This window comes from Lynx canadensis, chromosome F1 (genome assembly GCF_007474595.2).
Source record: "Lynx canadensis isolate LIC74 chromosome F1, mLynCan4.pri.v2, whole genome shotgun sequence".
NCBI classification, from domain to species: domain Eukaryota; kingdom Metazoa; phylum Chordata; class Mammalia; order Carnivora; family Felidae; genus Lynx; species Lynx canadensis.
Genome location: NC_044319.2, coordinates 35,422,062 through 35,446,393, shown reverse-complemented (window position 1 = coordinate 35,446,393; position 24,332 = coordinate 35,422,062). Strand labels below are relative to the sequence as shown.

Sequence of the window (24,332 nt, the reverse complement as noted above, 5' to 3'; positions counted from 1 at the left end):
CCTTGGCGAGAGAGAGAATAAATGACTGTGGTGGGTGGGTGTGTGACTGTGGGTGTAAGAATGTGGGAGTAAGATGGGTAGGTGTGTGTGTGTGGCTTGTGAGTGTGAACATGTTGTGTGCGTGCACACGTGCGTCTATGGAGACGTGGGCTGGATGTGCTGTGGCTGCAGTGCTGGGAATGCGTGGAATGAGATATTTTCACATCGCGGGTGGCCCAGATGAAACCCTTAGTAACATCACACTGGGGTTGTTACGAGCGGGAATCGGGGGGTCTCAGAACTCCTGGGTAGGAAGTGAACGCTTGAAATCTGAGGAATCAAAACTCCCAGACCTGGGTGATCCAGTCTCTACCTCCAGTCTCTACCCCAAGGTCTCAGGGTAGGCTGGGTCCCCAAGGGAAGGCTGAACCCTGGCTAAGTGGAGGAGTTTACTATCTTCATTCTCTTCTCCCTCTTTTTTCACCAACCAAATTTTATTGCTCTTTTCTGACTCACAGGGCGGCTGTGTTGCCCTGGTGTTCCCACTTGGGAAAAGGTATGAAAAGCTGAAGCCCACTGACAGGCAGGGGACTCAATGGCCTAATATCCTCTGGGGCTAACGCTTGACCAGAAGGGATGAACGCAATGGGAAAAAATTCAGAGTCTGATGACAGGGAAGTGGATATAATAAATAATGCCAGATACACTGGGAACTGTCCTAAGTCCTTCAGGTGAATTCATTTAGTCCCCATAATGACTTGGGTTTTTATTATCCTCCCTATGTTACAGATGGGATAAGAAAAATATTTCTCATAAGGTTGTCGTGAAGATTGCCTGAGGTAAGCATCACAAAGGGCTTGACACGATGCCTGGAATATAGTGTGAGTTCAGTGGAGATTAGCCGTCTCCGTTAAGGTGAAAGTTGTCATTATGGATTGTGCTTGGTTGTAACATCACCCTCCTTTGACCTCCTGGAGGCTGTTTGACCTCCGAAACAGCCATCTTCTGGGCCTTTCCAGACTGAGGGTTGAGATCCTAAGTGGCCCTCCCCGGGACCCAACACTACTCTCCCCAAAGACAGATCATGAGCATCCCCTCACCTGCTAGATTCACCAAGGAGCCCACTCAGGTAGCCCACTCAGGGTACCCGGCTCAGGCACCCTGTGGTTCCCATTTTCCAAGAACTTGGGCGAGAGGCTTGCCTGACCCAGACTGAGCCACTCCATAGGAACAAGACTTTGGGAAGGTTAACCTTTACTGTGAGCCTACTCATGGCCTTCTGCTATAAGAAATGGTAAGACTTCTTACCTAAATATGGCCACACTTCTATTGATATTCTAAGGTTAGAACCCAAATATGTAGAATTTTGGATGAATTTTAATGCGATTTATCAGCAAAAATCTGGAGTTTAGAATATTCACCTCCACACATTTAATCAAAGACTTTTGACTCCAGTGAGGGTGGGTCAGCTGCCGATTTCTTTATCAGCCTTAGGAGAGGCTTACCAAGCCCTCAGAACTCCTGGAATCTAAGAGCTTGACCATCTTCTTTCCCTTCCTATTTCAGCACCCTAGCTAGTTGGGAGCCATTGGTCTGTTTTATATCTTTTCTTTTGGTGGCTCCTTAGATATGTGGTCTTTCTAAGATGATCTCTTATTATGTTTCTTATATAGACCCTCTAGTAGAGTTCGTTATTTCAGAGAAGCTTGTGGGGTCGGTGAGGAGGGGACTGTACTTGTTTCTCTGCTTTGGGGACCAGATTCATTTACTGCTCTTAGGACAAATGTTCTGTCCTGATTCTTGGGAAAGTCTTAGACAAACGATATGTATGTATATGTATATGTATATGTATATGTATATGTATATGTATGTATATATGTGTGTGTATGTGTATGTATATATGTATATATATATATAGCTTTACAAACCAAAATCAACTACTGTAAGCAGATTCTCGGCCACTATTGGGCCTTAGTAATGTGTAATCGTTATTACCTAATGGATTTTTTAAAGGAAAAAAAATCAAAATAATTCAAGAACTTGAGGAAGATTTTTTTTTTTTAATCATCAGAAACAGTTAAGTACTCCTCTGAGTCATTGCTCGGCACTGATCATTGCTAGTTGGTTTATCATTAACCCCACAGTCGATTGTTACTCCCAAGGCCTGGGCTGAATAGTGTCCCTCTGAAATTTATGTCTACCTGGAACCTTAAAATATGACGTCTTTTAGAAATGGGAACTCTGTGGGTGTAATCCATTAAGATGAGGCCAAACAGGATGGGGGGGGGGAGCAAAATCCAATGGCAGGTGTCCTTGTACAAAGGCCGTGTGAAGACCCAGACAGACACATCAAGAAAAGGCCACGTGAGGATGGGGCAGAGACGGGAGTGATGCAGCTATGAGCCAGGGAACACCCAGGATTGCGGGCGGCTGCCAGACGTGAGGAGAGAGGCCCGAGCAGCTTCCCCCTCTCAGCCTCCTGAACAAACCAACCCTGCGGACATCTTGGTTTCAGACTTCAAACCTCCAGAACAGCGCAAGACTAAGTTATTGTTATTTGAAGTCACCCAGTTTATGCAGGTTTGTTATAGCAGGCTAGGAAACTAAAGCCCTCCCCCAAATTGCTGACCTTTTAAGTTATTAGATATCCCATTTCAGCCACAGACCAGCTTCCTTATTCATGGAAGGATTTCAGGTGGGCTTTGGGCCGTACATTATTATACTTGACCACCAGTTTATAACATCAGTTAAGAATAATACAGGATCGTCTACGACTTTAGTGGCATATCTTGGTCTTTGATTCTAGGGGATGGGATAGGCTGCCTGAGCTCCGGATTGGCTTGCAGGTTATTGGCATTAATATAGAAGCTGCATCTAAATCTTACTGCCCCAGGAAAGATGCTTTGGTCGGAGAGTAGCTTCCAGGGGGAAAACATAGGTTCTGATGCACCTTGTAGTTTTGGTTCTCCTGGAATGATTTGCTGTCATTCCAGAAGAAGCTAAATATGCATCCCCCTTACAGAGAACAGAGAGAAATAAATATTCCTGATGACCATCTCTCTGGGCCAGAGTGCAGCCCAAGACTCTGATCCAGGTCAGGGTCCAGGAATCAGGCCTGGACATTACGGTTGGTAGAGCAGGAGGGGAGACTAAGGAGGACTGAAATCTGAGTCTGGTCAAGGGCAGGCTTGGAAGCACAAAGCTTCAGAAGCAGTATGATCAAGGCCCAGGTGGAAGCAAATTCTCTTCCCCACATCAGGCAGGATAGAAGCCTGGGAAGAACTTTCTCCCAGAGAGAACTCTGATACACAGAGGCCCTGAGGAAGAGTCTGGTGTGGTGTGAGGGGTTGATAGGATATGATTAGGTTCAGTGCCAGAACCTAGGAATGGCCTTGGCAGACAAGGGGGTCCTTTATCTAATCACTGTCCCCCAAGAGACTTTGGGTCAATCATTCTAAAAGCTAAGTTATCATTTAACTAGCTTCTAGCTGAAATTTCTGTGGAAGGAGTTTACTCATTTGGTTACTTGAGTTTTGATTAATAGCCTCTCTATCTGGAAGGATACCCCAGGAAGATATAAGATCCAAGGTCAAGAATTCCATGGATACTTAACCAAGATTTTTTCTTAATGCCTAAGAGAAGCACAGTTATACTTGCTTTCAGTTTATTCCATTATAAATAGTCTTAATTAAGTTCTGTAACACAGAGTTTCAGGTTCTTGACGATTGGTGTAGACCCCAAACAATTCTTTTATTGATCATCTTGGTCCCACTTACAGGCAGTCTCCTAGCCCCCTTCAGTCTAGCGTTGGAGGTGGGGGGAACTTTGGTTTAGGCACACAGCCTGGAGGGCCTGAAAGTGGTTACCAAAGCAAAACACCCTGGGAAATAGAAGGTATGGGGACAAATGCAGTCTGAGCCTCCTTGGTGGCAATCATGGTCTTTAATTATTAATTAAATCACATCTTTGATTTGGAAGCAAGTTTCAGCTGGTAGGTGCTGGTTGAAGTACAGAGCTCAGAGGGAAAAAGACCTTAAACCTTAGTTCTTTGGAGATCAGCCCCTCCCCAGCATCATCAAACACCCTCTTTCCTTCCTTTGGTTCAGAGCTCTTCGAATAAGTGGCTTTATGCGTATTTGACTACTCTTTTATCCCGTTAGGTCCATTTGAGTGACAGAAAAAGACAGAGTCCTCTTCCCCGAGGTGGGGCTTGCGAAAGACTAGTCTCCATTACATTTTTCTCTTCCTCCTCCTCCTCCTTATTCTAGAACTCTGCCTCCATCAGGAGTGCAAGGGTCCTTGTAGAGAGATTCCTGGTCAAGAGGACAGGTAGAGGTACCAAACCTGGTTTTGACACTAGTTTATGCTACATGGTGCCCTTGAGCAAACCTCTTTACCTCTCATGTGTGAAAGGTTTGCATGTGTGTGTGTGATTCCTTGTATGTAAACCCACGTTACATGATCCCTAAGGCCCCAGGACTCCAGATAGTTTATGATTTCTCTCCCACTATGGGCAGAGGTGAGTAGACCTGATGAGGATTTCAGGTCTTGGTGAGTATAACTGCACCAAGAGGAGCTGCAGTTTCCAAGGATTCCGTGAATGCTGCTGGCCGGGGTGACGGCCTTTCTGTCCCAGTGTCTAGAAGGCTGCCTTGGTTCTGGTGAATAACCAACTATGTATTTTCAATGAAGGAAAGAAGAAAAGATGAAAGAGAGGGGGAGATGGAGAGAAGGAGGGGTGGAGTGAGGAGGAGAATCCCTTTGAGAATCCCATGCAGTGAGGGGGCACGCAGTGAGGCACCCTGGAGCTGAGGGCCCCAGGGATCAACATGATTCTGAAGGTGATTGTCATGGATGGTGGGAGGGCACAGCTGGTGCCTAGGCTTCACTGGGTGCCCCCTGGACGTCGGCAGCCATGTTGTTGGTCTGGAGCAAGAAGGCAGTGTAGGCCATATCAGCTTCCTCCTTGGAGGACTAAGGGGGCAACAGGACAGGAGTCAGTGTTTGGGGTGTTGGCTCAGCGGGTGGGGGTCGGAGGGAGGGTAGGCACTAAATATATTGAGTACATAATCCTGGCTTAAGCAACCCCAGACTGTGTTGACCTGCTGCTCTTAATCTAGCTCCCCATGCTCACCAATGATGCATTTTGAGAAACGGAAAGTTGCAGTTTCTAAAAATATCTCCCTCTGTCTCACTACCGCCTTCCGACACATGGAGTGGAACCACCCCTGTTGCCTGGGCCTGTCCCCGGAAGCTCTGCCCACACAGTACATGGGCAAGGTGGTCTAGGCTGATATCAGCCACAGGACCACTATCTTAAAGATGGAGCTTTGCGACGACACAGGGCTGGAGGGGAAGCCCGTCTTCAGGACTAGCTTATTCCCCTAATTGTTCCAGATTCAGGGTCTCTGCTGCTTCAAGGGAGAGTAGATACGGTAGCAAGCATTTACACGCTGGGGTTAAGGAGGCACAGCGGGTGGGAGGAGGGTAATATGTGACCTAGAGTCAGAAGTCACCTCTGGTAGGATTTCAAGTCATATGGCATGTGGTTGGAGTGGGGAAGGGCTTCTAGTGACTATCAAATTGCCTGCTGCCAGCAAATGTCTTTTAGACTCAGGCAAAAGGCTGGTCCTGAGAGCAAACTCTCAAGGGAGGGTGCGTGGCCTGAAGTCCACAGGTTCCACAGCTCAGGAAGACAATTCACCTAGGCACTGGCATTTGACATTTGACCTTTCTTATTCTGTGGCTGAAGTTTCTGCGCACTTCCTTCTGAACCCCCAGTCTCCCTCCCCGCTGCATGTTCACAGCCTATAAATGCAGCTCATCTCCTGCACCTCAGCCACATTAACACCACGACCAGTAGGATACATCTTGCCCTCAAAAAGTTGACACTATCTTCCCTATTCTGACATCAGCCCCAACTCTGAGATATGACTACAGACCCTCATGCTGCACTTCCTTGTCACACAAGTGGGGCCGCCATCTCCCTCCTCACTCTTACCCTTTTCGGTTTCTTGGGTTCTTCCGTCTCCATGGTATTCCCAGTGGTGGCGCTGAACTCTATGTGAAGAGCAAGGTGGGGGGATTAGCCTTCACTAACCTCCTATTCCCACCCCAGAGGCAGAGTCAGGTATAATTCTTGCCCTCCCAGGGGTTGGGCATTCCCTTGAGTGAGGGACGTACCATCTTTTCCTCCAAGAGATGTTTCCTGAGTGACTTGAGAGGCTCCCATGTTGTCATTGGCACCAAATTCCCTGGAGTTCTCGAAGTCCGACATGCTAATGTCTGTCCTGTAGCTTCTAACCGAAATCCGGTCTGTCCAGGAGAAAGAGGAGTCGGTGTAGGGACAGAGGACAAATGTGAGCAGGACACGCTGCCTCTGAGGGAGCCCCAAAGGATAGCTGGAAGGGGCAGTGTGGTAGGTTGCTCACCTCTGACTCTGACCCAGAAAAGTACGGAAATGATAGGTCTCCTTCTCCATCCCTTCTCACAGATAATCAAGACTCAACAACCCCTGACCCTTCAACGCACAGTGTCTCATTCTGTCCTCACATCAGCCCAGTGAGGTGGTTATTATTATCCCTGCCTTGAGCCCTAGGGAAACTGAGGCATGAAATGGGGACACCCAAAGTCATATAATCAGTCAGTTTCTCAAACTAGGGTAGAAGTGTAGTTCTTCCTGAGCTCCTCCTCCTGCCAATCCTGCCTCTAAACTTGAACCCCGAGCCATCAGAGATGATGTTCCAGAGATAGCAGCACTTTAATGTACATTTTGGGTAGGAGCTTATCTTTCCCCATCCTGCTTTCCCAGAACCCTTTCTTGGAACCTATGAAAGAGAAAGAACTGTAGCAACCCCCCCCCCCCGCCCCACACACACGAAGGGCAGATAAAACCCCACAGAGGTCCAAGGGCTCAGGGTTGGAGATGGGGGGCAAGGGATCTCAGGCACTCACCAACATTCTTCCGGTGCCGTGCTCTGAGCACCCCCACTACCACGGCCCCCAGTGCCAGCACCAGGCCCAGGGGCACCAGGGTAGAGACAAGAACTTTGGAGCTCCTGCCTTGTCCCACAGAGCTGGAAGAAAGACTGAGTTAGTCACTGGAAGGGAGACCTGGGGTCCCAGGATGTGCTGACAGGTTGAGTCTCACTAGCTCCTTCTTTCAGTCCCTTCTCTTGACGTGGCCCCCTAGCTCTACTCTTCTAAGGATACTTCTCAGATATGGCAAAAGCAAAGACTGGGCCTTCTCTGCGTCCCAGGCCTGGGAAATTAAACTGAATGGTGGATGCCACTCCAGCCACATGAGAAGGCCAGAGGACCCTCCTGAGCACAAGCCGAGACAGTGAAGCCTTCTTCACTATTGACAGGTAGACAGGCTCTCCTCTACGGTCCCCATGGCCCAACCTGAGGTCCTTGTCCTCACCTGTCCGTGTCCGCGGATGCTCTGCTCTCACCAGCGGGGTCTTCAGTATCCTTCACTGGTCTGTCCTCCACAGAAAGCCTGGGATCTTGAATCACTTTGTTCTCAGTCTTCCTGACACTTGACTCTACTTCCTCTTCACCAGGAGCAGCCCTCACTTGGCTGACATCTTGGGACCCTAGAGAAAGACGAGTGGGACTGAATGATTGTTCTTTGTCAGTTTTCACTCCCTGGAGTTAGGGAATCCGTGGAGTGGGACTTCATTAGCAATCACAGGGTCAGGGTGAGATCTCAAGGCTGTTAGAGTGGAGTCCAGGATGACACTAGAAAGAGAGGAGTGATGGTCCTCTCTAGCTTGTCAGATGATCTCTGTCCTGTTCACACCAAATCCGTGTCCATCTACAAGGATCCATGGCATAGACCCGGCTCTGTTTCAGGGCTAACCTATCATTTGGAGACAGAAGTTTTTCTCAGCTTTGAAACCCTGCCCAAGGTCCAGGGACCACAGGACTGGGTGCAATAGTGCTGCCCCCTGGTGGTAGCTTGGCAATGGGTCCCTCAGTGAACCAGATCAGCTGCTCCCAGACACAGTAGGATTTCTAGCGGGACTAATCACACCCTCATTAGGAATAAAACATTTTATGTGACATTTTAAAAAGAGACTTAAGATGCGAACTTTCTAGAAGGGATTGCCTTAATTTTCTTTACCAGATCTTGTACATGAAGATATCTGGTCCTCTTTTGACAGTAGGCTTTGGCAGAGCATACTGCATGTGGTAGTGACTTTGAAATTTCTGCATATAGAACCTCTCTCCCATAGAAAGGGCTTCAAAATGGCCTGAAGGGACAACTACGGGACTTGTCTTGAAGCTGAGGTCATATGGCAAACCTATTAATATTTATTTATTTATTTTTAGTTAGTATGTTTATTTCAGATGCTCTTTTTAGAGGGTTAAATGAGACTATATAGAGGCTAAATCTCCCCCTGCCTCTAGTCTCTTATAACCAAACCTAAAGGCCACCCCTGTTGGAGAAGCCTGTAGGCAGGAGCCTTTCTCTGATGTCCCCGGGGGGGGGGGGGCGTAGGCCTCGCCCTCAGAGACTTACCCCTTACCCTCTCCTCGACTGCCACATAGACAGCCATGGTCTCCCCGTATCGGTGGCCTTCCTTCACCCCGCACCAGTACCAGCCTTCATCCTCCTTGGCAACTGGGTTCAGGGTCAGGGAAATTATCTGGCTCTTCTGGTCACAGTTCACGAAGGCCTGGCTGGGACCATCATCTTGGGTGGGCAGGGTCTTGCACCCTTTGTTACTCCACTTGCACCAGTATTTCTCATAGGAGTAGTATTTGCACGGGAAGTGGCAGGGGAGCTTGAAAGTCTCTCCCACCCAAGCAGTGACATTCTTGGGTGCCTTGAGGCTCGGTTCTCCTGGAGCAGGGAGGGAGGGAGAAATAGGCACACAAGTTGGCATTGGTAATGCTGCAGGGAAGTGACTGTGGTGAGGACATTTGTCCACAGCCCGTGTCCTCTCTGGATAGCATTATAAGTAAATACATGATACTGAATACATAAAGAATGCAATCATGTGCCTATGTAATGATTATTGTTGATGACCCCCATACATTAATCTAGTCTATCAAAAAACACAAACTCTTGACTTCAGTTTGCTTTCCTTGTTCCTCTCTTCTCTTCTAGACTCCATACAAAGAGCTGCACTCTACTTCCGCTGATGCCATATATACTGTGAAAGAAGCCAACGTTCTTGATAATAAAAGGTTCTATGTGTGGTGGTTTGGTGAGTGTGGGGTTTTCTCAGGAAAGGGTGGTTGTTACAATTATGAAAACATGACATCTCGGCAGGGGGGCTCTCTCCCGAGGTCTGTCCCATCAGCATGGGATGAGATAGAAAGAAGAGTGTTTCCGGGTGATGTCGCTGTGGACTGGATGATCCTGGGGATGCCTCCCCTCTCTTTTGCCCCAGTTCAGCTCTTACCTTCTACAATCTTGAGCTCCACTGTGGACCTCCAGTGAGTATCGCCACTGGTCAGACACCAGTAGAAGCCAGCGTCCTCATTGGTGAGCTGGTTGAGTAGGACTGTATAGGTGCCATTGCCTGGCTCTTTGTATAGCGCGAGCCTGCCCTCATACTGTTCATTAACCAGCCCCTCACTCTCTACCAGCTGCTGGCAGCGGCCATTTGGAGTGTCTTCCCAGCGACACCAGTACTTTAGGCTATCTGTTTCCTTAGGGTTGTAGGGGCAAAGCACTGCCACGGAGCCTCCGACCACACCTTTCACCACAGAGGGACTCTGGGGCATCGTGGTCTCTGAAAGTACAGACAGAGATGGAATTTCAGAACATCAGCAACATGGTCTTGGCAGTCTCTTCCCCATGGTCTCAGCCAGAGTGGGGAGTGAGGTTTAGACTATTTACCTCACTCTCCTTAGAAAATGAGAAAGACTGTCCTAATGTCACAGAGCCTATAGCTGGAGCCATCCAACCAGACTCCAGTGATCTTCACCACTAGCCTGGGCATCTCATTTTCTTTTCCCACCTTATTCTGGGCAGAGAATAGAAGGAGTTTAAGGAGAGGCCATCAGTCCTTGAACTCCTTGGGCTTCTTACAAAATCTCTCCCTATGTAACTATTTGTCAGTTTATTAGCTCATACCATAAAAATGGTCAGATGGTTTTTCTCCAAATTAAGAAAATAAATTTAGAATGGTATGATTTAAAATATAAACTATGTAGCACAGAAGGTTTAATTGGTTAGGACCCTGAGGGCCATCTCAGAAAAGGATGGCCATTCTCCAATAAGCCAAAGCTGAGGTTCAGTGGGGATGCTGAGCTATGAAGATGCTGAAGAATGTGATGAGGACTGAGCTGGGTATAAAAATGATGGGCAGAGAATGTGAGCCCCTTAAGGAAAGGTCACAAGAGCAGGGACACTGATCTGCAAGTACTGGTTTGCTGTTTCTCATGAGGGTAACTTTATACGGGATGCTCCCAGGTGAAAGGGAGCAGGGATTTAATTATTTCACCACCCTCCTGGATTGCCAAAGTACAGCTGAGTAGGCCAGATGGTGCAGAATAAAAAATAACCCTATGAGATGTTGAGGAGGAAATTTAGAGGCTGGGGCATTGCCTTCCTGGGAGAGCTCTGAGACCAAGAGAAGCCAAACTTTCTCCCATTTGAGTGTGAAGGATGAGGTGCCATTCTGCTCAAAAGACAAAGAGAAGGGACAGGTGGCCCCTGCAAGCCCAGGGTTCCATGCTAAGTCCTTATTGTGGCTCTCAGAGACCCAAATGATCTACAGGTTTTGCCTCAGTCAAGTGCTTCACTCTCCTTTCTGTTAATCAGGGACAGCCATTGAAAGGCCTTTAATAACCTAATTAGTCATTACACAAGTAATAGGTAGTAGGTAACACAAGGCAGAGGCCGTGTTTTCTAGCTCTCCTGTCCAGCTGTCCATGGGGACATGCAGTTCAGAGTTTGTCAGGGAGCAGACATCGTCAACTGACTAATCGATACTGGATAGACTCATAGGGTGGGAGTCAGGTGCCCTCCTGCTGGGATGACTCTTCCCCTCCCAGTCTCAGGTCTCACCTTCATTGACAAAGAGTTGCCATATCTGAGTGGGTGAGCCTTCATGAGGTTGGCCATCAGAGTGGGCTCCACACAGGTAGTACCCTGCATCCTCTTTCCTCAGGCCGGTGATATGCACACTGAAGAAGCCTTGGTCCCTGGGAGTGAGCAGGATCCTGCCCTCAAAATCCTTAGACTTCTTCCCCAGGGTGTTGATGACCACGTCACAGTCTTCCCCATTGCTCATTCGGCACAGAAATTTGGACACACCTGCCACCTCAGAGCCCAGGGCACAGTCAAAAGTCACTGAGCCCCTCAGGTCTCCATAAAGCAGTTCAGGCTCAGGCTTCAGCACCTGAAGGTCAACATTGTGCTTATCATTACTGGAATCATCCCCAGCCTGGCAGACGTATATCCCAGCATCGCTGAGCCGGATTCGTTCGATAACGAAACTGAACGTTACTTGACTAGTACCATCAATATCGATGCCTGCTCTGTTGCTATAGTTGGGGTTCACATACCCATTGGAGTCAATGACTAGGACACAGAGCTGGCCTGTCTTCTTGCACACAGACTTCCTTTTCTCAGAATTTTCGGACTTGAAAGGGCAGTTAATGGTCACTGTTCTGCCCAAGTCAGCTATGTAGACTTCAGTGTCATCTCCGACCCCAGGACCTGTAAGACAACGGACAGGTGGCAATTTGTGATTTCACTCTCTTGAAACATAGGGCCGGTCAGCATTCCCAGTGAGGGCCTGGGTGTGCCTCTCACCTTCAGAGCTCTCCTCCCCGGAGGGACACTGTCAGAATATGTCTTCCAAGACTGAGCCTCATTGCTGTCTCCTCCGGGAAGCCTTCCCTAAACTGACACTACTCTCTTCCTCCTTTGTGCTCTCTTGACATTTATAGCTGTATCTCTTTTACATCTGATCTTGCATATAGTTAATTATGTTCCCCACAGCGTGGAAGTCCCTTGAGAGCAAAGACATCCCTTACACACGTTTGACTCCCTGCAGTGCCTAGCACAATGCCTATACATAGGTGCCAAAATTAACGTGTGCTGAAATAAACAGAATGAATATAAGTAGAGGGTGATGGATTTCAGTGTGTTGTGATAGAAGTTTCTAAAATTTACAACAGTCCAAACATGGAATGGGCTGCTTTGTAAAGGAATGAATTTTTGCCATTTGAAATGTATACTCATGGTCTCCAGTGTTCTGGACATCCTGTATAGAGTCAACTCCAAGCTCTCCTCAGCTCTTAAAATTCTCCCATTTTATGACTCTATATGACCAGCTGAATGAACTCTTCATTTAGTCCACAGATAATAATAGGCACATCCCAAAGGAGCAAAACATATCTTTGAGAACCCCTCCAGTTTTCCTCCCTTAAGACCTCTTCCTCTCTTAATTTCTTCTTGATTATCTAATACGCCTTGGTCATTGAACCTGGCCAGAAAGATCTTTCTTATTTTTCTCTTTTCTCAGTTAGAACAGGCTTGGTCAGTGGCCCACTCCTTCAGAGCCCTGGTCTCTGGGCAAGAACTGATCATTTAATTTATGCTGAGGGTGTTGATGGACTAATGGATCCCAGGTAAGAAATGCATTTTGAAAGAAGCCTTCTGGTGTCGTAAGGTCTTGATCGGAAGGGTGCAACAATGGCAGGAATTTAAGAATCTCTACAAATCTCTCCCTGCCTTTTCTGTCTCCCTCAGTTCAAAACCCCTTTGCTCCACCTGCCACAAACCCGGTGACAGATCTCTTCCTCCTGATGCTCTTCTAAGCTATAGTCTTAGTAAAGCCCTAAAATGTGATAGGCCTTGAAGACCTAAAAAGTCCCCCCACAACCCCCAAGTAGGTCCTATAGGTCTCATTTCCATGTTCTATTATGTAAAGCCCTTGCCTCTGGAAGGAGGACACACAGCCTTCCCATCCCAGGCCAGACGCGCTTCCCTCTGAGGAAATTCTTCCTGAAGCCCTCCAGTTGCTCCCGACATGAGCCCCTCTCACTTTCCCAAAGGAGCCCAAGGAGCCTAGATTCTTACCCTGGCCGACCTCCAGGCTCACATCAAAGTTGAGGCCTCGGCTACTAATGCCCAGACCACACTTGTAGCGTCCAGAGTCATTCCGGGTGAGATGGCCAATGTTGACCACAAATGTGCTGTTCTCGGGGAAGTTGGTGAGCTTGGCTCTGCCCTCATAATCCTTGGAGATGTAGCCCTCCGAAGAGATGAGGGTTGTGCAGCGGCCCTTGGCTCCCTGCCGGCACCAGTACTTCCGGGTATGCCGATTGACAGAGGTGGCCGGATAGTAGCACGTGATGGATGCTGAGCCACCTTCCACACTGCTCACCTCCTGGGGACCAAATATGGGACTCTTCATAGAGACCACTGTGGGGAGAGAAGACACACGTTTTCTGAGGCCCGAGGAGGTAAAGCCTGCTGAAAGGATCCTGACGGCTCACCCCGAGGAGATGGAATTTTCCTCCTTTCACATGTACCTTTGGCGGGTTATTTGCTATGTACTACAGCTGGATAACTGTTGTGATTGGGTAAAAAGATGGATTAATCAGTATTAAATTCTAACTGTAACTCATTAAAAGTAATCACTGTAAGGACAATGGGACGGCAAACTTATTTAATGATAGCCTTTTTCATAAAAAGCCACTTTGTAGGATGCTATGCCATTGCCTTTATTATCTATTATTTTCTTATATTTCTAAAAACACTTGGCAGATCCTTTTTTTTTTCCCCAGCAAAGATACTGACAGCCAAGAAGGATAAGTCATTTCCCCCAAACCCCATAACAACTCTTAGAGATGCCTGGTGTAAGGTCAAGATCTTTTTTTTTCCCCCTCCTGGTGAAGACCTTTCACCAGACTTCCTGGCCCTGAAGCGAGGAATTGCCATTCCTGTCCCTGTCCACCCCCAACACTTGCTCATCCATCTGTGTTCAGACATGACCTTTCTTATCATCTGTGAGACTTCCTCCTCGAGGGAGTGCAAATTTTGAGAGTGGCATCCCTGCGGATAGAGTTGATTTTAGTGCTCCCAGGGAAATGGATCCTGGAGGGGTGGGCTGGGGCCTGACAGACGCACCTGGGAAAACCGCCAGCAGGCAGGTGAGGAAGAGGAGCTTCATCGTTGGTGGCTCTCACGGGGCTGTGCCACCCAGGCCAACTTCTTTCGTGGGAAGCTGAAAGACAATAGCACAAAATATGAAGCTCTTGCGTCTTCCAAGACTAAGTTGGCCTTAAAGTTCCTGTAACACCTGTTTGGTTTTGTAGCTCCAGTAACTGACATAAATTCTGTTGAAGGAATGAATGGCTCCGCCTTCCCCATTACGGCTCAAAGTCCCATTATCCCCCAGTACTTTTTGTTCCTTAATAGTCGTGTGTAGATTTTTGTCTTCTCAACTATGCTGCCTGCTCCTTGGGGATGGGGACACAGGTGCCATTGTTTCTATATCCCCGTCTGGGAGGCATGGTTCTGGGCAAGATCCATAAGGTCTCAGGAACAACTTGCTGGATGATTGGTTACTACCGAGTGGCCCCATCTCTCTGTTTCAGCTGCGCTCCCTACATCCCTGGAATCTTTTATGGTGTGTTCATATATGTAAACTGAGACCCATAAAGGAGGCCTGGTAAAATTAAAGTTGTAAATGTAACAATGGTGGTGTCTTACCATGATCTCTTTCCAGGCACTGTGTTAAATAATGTATGTGTATTATCTCATTTAAACTTAATATCTCCCATTTGCAAATGACATATCAGACAAAGGGCTAGTATCCAAAATCTATAAAGAGCTCACCAAACTCCATACCCAAAAAACAAATAACCCAGTGAAGAAATGGGCAGAAAACATGAATAGACACTTCTCTAAAGAAGACATCCGGATGGCCAACAGGCACATGAAAAGATGCTCAACGTCGCTCCTTATCAGGGAAATACAAATCAAAACCACACTCAGATATCACCTCACGCCAGTCAGAGTGGCCAAAATGAACAAATCAGGAGACTATAGATGCTGGCGAGGATGTGGAGAAACGGGAAGCCTCTTGCACTGTTGGTGGGCATGCAAATTGGTGCAGCCACTCTGGAAAACAGTGTGGAGGTTCCTCAGAAAATTAAAAATAGACCTACCCTATGACCCAGCAATAGCACTGCTAAGAATTTACCCAAGGGATACAGGAGTACTGATGCATAGGGGCACTTGTACCGCAATGTTTATAGCAGCACTCTCAACAATAGCCAAATGATGGAAAGAGCCTAAATGTCCATCAACTGATGAATGGATAAAGAAATTGTGGTTTATATACACAGTGGAGTACTACGTGGCAATGAGAAAGAATGAAATATGGCCCTTTGTAGCAACGTGGATGGAACTGGAGAGTGTGATGCTAAGTGAAATAAGCCATACAGAGAAAGACGGATACCATATGTTTTCACTCTTATGTGGATCCTGAGAAACCTAACAGAAACCCATGGGGGAGGGGAAGGAAAAAAAAAAGAGGTTAGAGTGGGAGAGAGCCAAAGCATAAGAGACTCTTAAAAACTGAGAACAAACTGAGGGTTGATGGGGGGTGGGAGGGAGGGGAGAGTGGGTGATGGGTATAGAGGAGGGCACCTTTTAGGATGAGCACTGGGTGTTGTATGGAAACCAATTTGACAATAAATTTCATATATTGAAAAAACAAAAACAAAAAATAAAATAAAATAAAATAAAATGTTATCTTGTATCAACAACAACAACAAAAAAGAAATGTTAAGTGGTAGAAGAAAATCATAGAATTTGACTTCACAACACCGAAGTCTGCCACATCCTCCAAACTCAGATAAAATTGTTTATTTAGAAACACTTAGTATATCTCTAAAAGTTTCCTGAAGTTTGTGAAAATATGCTGAGCTGCTCTTAAAAAATTAAAGAATGAAAATAAGCAATAAATAAATAAATAAAAATAAACTTAATATCTCCCTCTGAAATGGATGTCCTTCTCCACATTTTACACAGGAAGAAATGAAAGCTGCAATTTAAGTGCTTTCCCTAAGGAGTTAAGTGTGAGGGTGGGCAGGGTGAGGGGTGGGGAATGGGCAAGATCTGAACGCAACCTCATCAGACTCCAAAGTCAAAGCCCTTCACTTTTCCCAATGTGCCGCGTTGCGCCTCAACACGGCAGCAGGCTTATCCTCATGCTCATTCCTGTTACTTGTAGAGCCCCCATTGTTTATCAAAGCATTGTCATTTATCTTTTTACTGGGGCTTTATAACTTCCCTTTAACTAAAACAGAATGGATATAATTACCACCATTTTATGGATAAGAGAATCAAGATCTTGAGATGCTGAGTGATAGGCCCAAGATTTCCCAGGGACTTGGCTTCTGTTATCCTACCTTGTGGCTTCCGTTATCCTGCCTTGTGGTTCAGGACAGATGAAGCTGGAGAATCCAAGATAAGGCCACTTGGAGGGTTCAGTGCATGCAAACCTTGCCACATCTGTGGATGTAGCCCTGGGTTGGGGCAGGGAGTGCGGTTTGAGGGTCCCAGGGTTCAGTCTTAGGACCCAAACTGAGGCCCAGAGGAGGAAAGAGGTGGACAGAGGAGTCCCACTTTCCCAAGGATTTCAACACGTTTAACCTTTGGAGTGGTTTGACAATGAGAGCATTAAGGGAGAAAACAATGTCAACAAGCACAGGGCAATAATGAGCACCCATAAAGATAAGGAAGCTCTAAGCAGTTAGGAGCCCAGGGAGTGATCTCTCAGGCTCCCCTTGCCACCTTCACCCTTGTTCCCGCTCCCTGAGACTCCCTTCACCAGCCTGAGCCAAAGGCAATAGAGTTGTTTATCTTGGTTATTTCTTTTCCGTGGGGGAATTTCCCAGCCAGGAACCTTTTTATTTCCTTGTGGAGACAAAGGTATTCTGTTTCTCCAGTTCTTTGGAAGAGTAAGGAGAGTGGGTTAGGGAAGGAGGGGACAGACAGGGGTGTCAGGTGACAGCTTGAGGTTCTCTTGATTCCAGTTAATTGCCCCAGACCTTCCACACCAGGCCAATGGTTAATTTCTGGGGTAGGTCCTTAGCCAAATGCTCAGGAGATGCTGACTGGGGGAACCCGGAGTGGACACTACAGGTCACCATGAGAGAGACTCCCAGGTGGCACCAGGTGGCAGAAGGCTGGGAAGTCTGTCTCCTCTGGAAGGCTTGGGATGTGCTGGCTGCAGAGTCCCAGGGAAATTACCACCTGCCATTTGCACCGGCTTTGGGTGCACTGACAAAATGCCACATGCTTTAAGAGCCTAAGCCAGCAGTATTTTCCTTGGTTCTGGTTCCTCTTCTCATCTCTAGATAAGCAATCTCCCTAATATGTCTGTGAGACAGGAAGGGGTCTTCCCATGGGCTGAGTTGAGGGGTGCAGTTTCTCCTCTGGATTGATCAAAGCAATTTGCTCTGGGTCACAGAGAGGCAGAGGCCAGGTTTTCCCAAGTGGGGGTCCCCACTTCTGTTCCAGGCTTCCTCTCATTTGTCACATGCTTGGATGGTTGCGAATGGCCTCCCGGAGAGAGGATATGCAAGTGGACCCTTTACGCTTTGCACAGCCTCGGGCCAAGGATGAGAGCATCAGGCATGCACAGCTGGAAGGGCAAACCTGGCCAAGAGTAACCTTGGTGAGGAACACACAGTCTGGCTGCAGGGTAGATCATGGGCGTGCAAGGGCTCGGAGAAGCAGGAAACCGTCTTTGTCCAAAACTAAACTCGAAGCACGCTTTCTCTGCTAGAAGCTGAGAGGGTCCTGGGCTTTGAGAATCATTAGAGATCCCTTCCTCTCAAAACCAGACATTCCCCCCAAAGCGCATCAGGTCTCAGGGATGCCCCAGTCATGGTGGTTGGAGTTGGTTTAAAGCAGTTGCGGAAGGAAAGAGCGTAATATTTATTGGCCACCTACCATGCACCAGATGCTTTGCTAACTGCTTTTCTTATATGACTTCATCATCACAGCATCTCAAGAGGTAGATCGTCGTGTTGTAAATGGGAGATCTAAAGGTTAGAGAGATGCTTGGCCCCAAGACCCACAGCAGAATTGGATCACTACCCTATTATCACTCCTTGGATGAACAGAGGGACCTGTCCTTTGGGGTCTACATAGGCTAGGATATCACGATGAAGGCATTTTTTCTCATCCTTAAAGATGAGAAAACCACTTAAAGAGGAGTGGTTTTGTTTGGTTTTACTAGCTAGGCTAGGATATTCTAAATCATTCTCATGTTACCCAGTTACTACCTCTGACATATTTATAACTTGCCCACACAGTTGTGGATTGGGGCAGGATTTTCAGCTGGGCTGGAGAACAGAGTTTGTCTCCTTATAAAATTACTCTAGCTGGCTCCCCTTTGGTTAGAGTGGCTGAACTTCAGCTCTACTGGCTTGGAGTCCAAACCTTTGCCCATCGAATTCATAGTTTCCTTTTTTATTCAGAGGGAGACGGATCTCCCAGACCAGGTCCTAGCGTGGCTACTGGTGAACCACATGCTTCAGTCACTCTGAGCTCTTCATCTGTTTAGTACATAACAGAGGGCCCCAGGGCTCTTCATCTGTTGAATACATAACAGCCCCCGGGGCTTCAGAGATGACAGACAGCACGCACTACGGGGACATAAAACCAAGCTGGCAGGTTCTGACAACTTCCCATGAGTGTGAACTTGGAGAAGCAAGAAGCTTGGAGCTCAGAGAAGTGGTAGACCAGCTGGCCTGGCTGGGGATGAGGCTTTCCTTGGCCTGGACTAGTGGCCCCTTCCCCTGCCTCCAGGAGAGGCACTGCCTGAGTCCATTCGGGACCACCCCTTTAATCTCCCTTGAGTGGTGGAGCCGAGCACATACTAGAGTGATCCCGGAAACCGCGTTATCACTGAGGGAGGGAGAGCGGTCTGTGTGCTTTGGAAGGGCCTCGGATTTGAAATGACAAGTGGGAGTTTATGAGAGTTTATGTAGTTTATGTAAGCCCCGGACTGTGGGACAGTCTCCAAGCAAAAGAAACGTTCAGGGAAGCAATAAGAATTCCCTTCTTGCCCATTAGAGGGCAAGAAGATGGGGAGAGAACAGCCAAGGGAATCAAAGAATGTACGAGCTGGAAAGATCCAAGACTTTCTATTCCCATCCCTGTCGTTAAAGCAAAATTTAAGCGGAAATTAAACATTTGAAGTACCAGCTCCATGAAGCTCTGGGAATAAGCCTCATGGATTTCCAGATGCCCTTTTTGCAAAAACTTAGAACCCTATTATTGATTCCATCCCATTCTGCCTTGATGCATAGATGCTTGTCTCACAGGCTTTCTCAGATAGCTAGCTCTGCAAGCCAGGGGCCAGCTGAGATCGGCCTCCCCCACACAGAGGGGTTTGCATCTCAGCGTCTGGCAAGACCTGGCTGCTCAGCAAAGCCCGATGGGATCAGAAATGGTTACATCCCCATCCCCTGTGTGGGAAGGGCAGAGTCAGGGTTGGTTTCTTTCACTTTGCCAAATGCCTTCTTGGTTCTGGGCTCGCCAGGGACAGTTGCATGCAAAGGGGCCTGGAGGATGGAAGAGGACCCAGAGGTCCTGAGTCCTGCTCTGTCACAGGCTACCAGAAGAGCTCTACCACTTGGGCAAAATATGTCGGCTCAACTCCTTCATCTGTCAAATGAACATCACCGTCCCTCAACTCTCCTAGAGACAAAGGCTTCTGTGGGGTGGAGGACGATGGAGGGGATAACAGGACATGCATATGGAAGTGCTTTCTATAGTACAAAGCACCCTTCAACTGTAGGAGGCAATAGTCAGTTTAAGGATAAGAGAGTGCGGGTCCGCGCACCTGACTTTCATGGTTGCCGGGCGCTTGGAGAGCAGCACAGATCATGGGCTCTGCAGCTTGGTTATCAGCCCTCGCACGCGGGGTCTGTGTGGTCTGGGGGTAGGGGATTTAAACTCTTTGAGCCTCAAGTCCTCATTTGTAAACTGGAGACAATTGTACCTAGTATAGAGAATAGCTATAAGGACTAAAGGCCACAACACAGATATGTAAAGTCCTTAGTATGGTGTCGGGCTCAAAATATGTTAGTTCCTTTCCCAACTCCTCTCTAAAATCAAAACAGTCCGTGTGCCCGGATGACTCAGTCAGTTCAGTGTCCGACCCTTGCTTTCGGCTCAGGTCACTATCCTAGGGTCATGGGATCAAACTCGGGCACCACACTCAGTGTGGAGCTTGCTTAAGATTCTCTCTCCCTCCCTCTCTCTCTCTCTCTCTCCCTCTCCATTCCCCACCCGCACTGGCACGTGTGCTCTCTCTTTTTCCCTCTCTGAAAGAAAAAAAGTAATAAAAATAAAATGAGCACAGTCTTCTCTTTTTCACGTCCTAGAGTGACAGGGGAATAGAAGCCTCTTCACTGGGCAACCTTTGAAGACGGGGGGTGAGCTACCCAGATTGGACCAGCATGGCCTGAAGGAAGAGAGTAGGTTAGAAGCAGGCGATATAATTAGAGCTAGCACATATAGAGTTATTCTCCAGCGCTTTACATGTGTTAACCTCACTTAACATTTTGCAGCCACCCTAGGGAGGGAGAATAAAACAGGCAAACCCATTTCACATATGAGACAATTGAGGCACAGAGAAGTGTGAGATTTGCCCAGGGTTACAAAGTTGGTAAGCAACCGCCATGGGATTCAAATTCAGGTTCTCTGGACCAAAAGTATAAGCTCTAAGTCACTATGCTGCACGAGGAGGGTCTTGACATTGAGGGGAGCAGTCAGGAGAGGAGGGAGCAGGAAATCCACTCTTAAAGAAGTTAGTCCAGTTCTCTCCTCTCCACTTTTCACGGGAAAGACAGTTCCTGGGAAGAGACACTTGAACCCAGAGGTGGGTGCCAACAGAGAAATTTCTTCCTGAAAAATAATAATGGCTGCTATTTATTTAGCATCTACCATGTATAAGTCATGTTATGTTTGTTTCCGATAACCAGACACATTGCCCCAAATTTTTTTTCTAGGTGACTTTGGAATCCCAACCCCAACCAACCCAGAGAGAGGGCAAGACATATCTGAAGAGGGTCTCTGCTGAGCACCTGCATGCATAATATTACTCTCTTTTTTTTTTTTAAGTTGGGTATTTTGTTTTCTAGGTGATGGCAAAATGTCCCCATGACCATGTTACAATGACTGTACCAAAATGTTATCATTCACACTCGCTGGGTGATTTTACCCCACTCACATTAACTCGGGGACTCTTCGTTTCCTCGACTATAAAGGGGATTGTGATACCTACGTGGCCCGACCACCTGGATTTGTCTCAGGAGGGGAGGAGAGGAAGCTGCGAAAGCCCGTGGAAAGTGGATTTGCCACGTGCCAGCCGCTATCTTCGCGCTGTCAATAAAATACAGCCACTGAGGTCTAGAGGCGCTAAGAGAGAGGCAATGATTAGAGAACTACTGGCTCCCCTGACTCCTGGTTCCTTGCTCTCTCTGCTACATCTCCACATCCAAGGCCAAGGAGAAGGACGGATGGATGAAGGGTTCCGGAGCTGGCTCCGGTGGGCAGATCGCTGCCTTCTACCCTAACCCATGAATGGGCACATCCCCTCTTCAGAGGTGGAAGAAGCTAGAAGTCCCCCAGTGAAGAGGCAGAGGGATGGCGGAGGCTCTGGTGCAAAACAGCACCAGCAGCTCAGGCGGCCCCAGTCCTGGGGGCAGTTACATAAGCGGAGCTGGGGGTGCTGGGAAGGGAGCTCGCACAGTGCAGCAGCTTGCGCACGACGGTTGCGTGGCCGGCTGGGGACGCCGTCAGGATGGACAGCGGGAGAGCACGGGGGGGCGGGGGGTGCTCCTGGCTGCAGGGCCAGCAAGACCATCAGGACGCAGAATGCCGTCTGTGCCTGGAAGGGGGCTCTGCCCACCTTGCCCACTTACCCCGGGGGGACCTCATTTGCCCCACCATGGCGAGGGCAAGGTGATAGGATGGCACACATCATGCCTCCGTGTGGCAGGAATCACCTGGAACAAAGCTAGGTTGAAGCCAGAAAGGGTCCCCGAGCCTCTCCGAAAAAGGAGCTGCGCGTACCCTCCCCAGAGAGCTGGATGTGGAAAGCTCCGAGCCTAGAGGAGTACTGGCTCTGTGCCGGGCACTCTGCATGCGGTCTCTCACCCAGGAGCGCCTGGCGCTCCGTTAAGTCCCTGAGTAACGGAGCTAAACTGAAAATCACCAGGCTCTGGTTATTTTTGCTCTGGAGGTTACAAAGCAACTTCACACGTATTTTCTCGTTTGCACCTCACACACCCGAGGGATAGGGATTATTTGCATCCCCACTTAACAGATTTAGGAACCGCGGCGCAGAGAGCAATCACGTGACTTGCCCAAGGTCACACACTACGTGTGTTAGACTGTGGAGGAGTTGGTAGGGAGTTCTGGAGGCACGCTTTAGAGCAAAACTACACATGCTGACCACAGACATTCCTTCTGCCCACCTGCTGCCGTTTCACAGACATGGGGAGGGGGTTCCCCACACACGTGCGTCCTCGCTCATCTCTGGGGGCCGCGCACCTCTGCTCCCCGGCCACGTGCTCAGCCGCGCAGGCTGCGCCCCGTGTCCCCCTCACCGCATCTCTGTGGGCTGGCCGTTGTGAATGTAGGGGGTTTTCTGAGCCGCCGTCCCAGTCCCTTCCCAGAGGGCATCGTGCTGCAGATCCCAGAACAGGCACACTTACTTTAAGCCACTGTCTTCTCTCCTGGCAACTCAGTTTCAGGGGCACAGCCTGCTGGCCAGTCCACAACCTGGGGCTCTCCAGAAGTTGCCAGCAGGACACTGGATGCGGCTGCCAAAACCGAAACTGTGTGCAGTGCTTGACCCACACCTGGGCTCTTAAAGGGACACTCTCCCATAGGCATGGCGGCCGGCCAGGGGCACGTGACTCTCAATGATCCCTTGCTCTCCTTTCCTTTTGGCTTTTCTGACTGGTTCCACTTGCTTCCCCTTGACCTTGGGGAGACTGTTAGCAGGGAACCCTCCATTATTGCAGCTGCAGGATGCGAGACAGAGTATCAGGCATGAAGAGCCTATTCCGCCTTTTTCTAGCTGCAAGATCCTAGGCAAGGCCCCTTCATGTTTCTTCCCATCTCAAAACTAGGGATAGTAATCCCAAACCTGCAGATTGAGGGTATAACCAGATACCCCCGGTCCAGGTGTGGAATGAAGTTGAAGTGCATTTGATGGGGCACAAGTGGCAGGAACGGCTCTCAGTCCATGGCCTCTCATCTCTGCTCACTCTGGAAACCCCCCCACTTTCTAGGATACTTAGCCTGGATTAAGTCCACTCTTTACATACATCTTCCAAAGAGCCTCCTTCTACCAGCCCAGTGCTCTCAGGAACTGGGGGGGCTGCGGATCTTCCCATTCTACTCCCCACAGGGATTAAACACTGGCTGTTTCTGGGCTCCCCTAAAAATGGCGGACCACGGAGTGCTGTTGGGACCCACGCTCTGAGCCACAGCAAAGTCGGTGCTGATCTACTGAGCTGATGGCGGAGGAAAATCTCCTTCCCTATCTCAGTTAGTCCTTGGTGGTCTTCCGGACATGACCCGGTTAGGATTCCTGGGGTGCCCCAAATGCAGTGCTGTGTCACACAAGTGACACCCAGTCCCCAACATGCACACATATGTCCCCCCAACACCCCTCAGCATACCCCCCCCATAGAATCCTGCCCCATCCTACCTGTGCAGGACTGACCCAGGCTCTCCCTACAGCGTCCTGCAGAGCAAACCCCAGAAGGGGAAGGAGAAAAAGAGAAATAGAGTCCCGGTAAAAACACACGGCAGTTAGAGCCCCGGGTCTTATGTTAGCTAACCACTTACTCACGAATGAACATGAACTGGCAACCAAGGAGTTGAATGGCCACAAAAGAAACGGTATTTTCTAGCACGGAGCTTCATTTCTGACCCCAAACCTACAATCTGACTAATGTAAGAAAAAAAAATCACCTAGTCGTTTCCAGGCAAACTGGGTTCGATTCAGTGATCTCTCTGTCACTTCACTCTCGATTTAAAACTCAATCTCATTCTGGATTTATTTTCCTTTTTGTCTCCCTTCTCTCCTCTGGTTTTGTGTGAAGTCTGGGCTAAGTGGGCACGGACAAGGGGGTGGCTTATGTCAAGGTTACTGTCGAGGCAATAGAAGGAAGGCCCTATTATTTTGGTCTTGCTTTGTTGTGGTTGTGCGTTGGCCTCGTGCTGGGAAGGAAAGAGCCCTGTCTTCTGAAATGTACCTGGTACTGAGGATCCGTGGCCTGTATCCCCGCTCATCCTGAGACATCTGTGGTCCACTCTGTGCTCCCCTTGT

The 24,332-nt window shown here is 48.5% G+C and overlaps 1 protein-coding gene across 1 annotated transcript; it reads right to left on the bottom strand.

Moving 5' to 3' along the window:
- Window positions 1-3,902: 3,902 nt before the first annotated feature.
- Window positions 3,903-22,849, bottom strand: PIGR (polymeric immunoglobulin receptor). The gene is made up of 11 exons (XM_030302843.1): window positions 22,705-22,849; window positions 14,084-14,180; window positions 13,031-13,375; window positions 11,009-11,662; window positions 9,396-9,728; window positions 8,507-8,830; window positions 7,403-7,577; window positions 6,934-7,055; window positions 6,163-6,294; window positions 5,981-6,039; window positions 3,903-4,953 (listed from the first exon to the last, which is right to left on the bottom strand). The coding sequence occupies exons 2-11, from the start codon at window positions 14,124-14,126 to the stop codon at window positions 4,858-4,860; spliced, it is 2,283 nt and encodes a 760-aa protein (XP_030158703.1). The 5' UTR covers window positions 14,127-14,180; window positions 22,705-22,849; the 3' UTR covers window positions 3,903-4,857.
- Between the last annotated feature and the right edge of the window lie 1,483 nt (window positions 22,850-24,332).

Coding starts and splice junctions, on each gene's coding strand:
- PIGR (XM_030302843.1), bottom strand. CDS start 14,126: ATGAAGCTCCTCTTCCTCACCTGCCTGCTGGCGGTTTTCCCAG. Junction 6,295..6,933: donor ACGGCACCGGAAGAATGTTG/GTGAGTGCCTGA, acceptor TCTCCTGGACAG/ACCGGATTTCGGTTAGAAGC. Junction 4,954..5,980: donor AACCCAAGAAACCGAAAAGG/GTAAGAGTGAGG, acceptor TTGCCCCCTTAG/TCCTCCAAGGAGGAAGCTGA.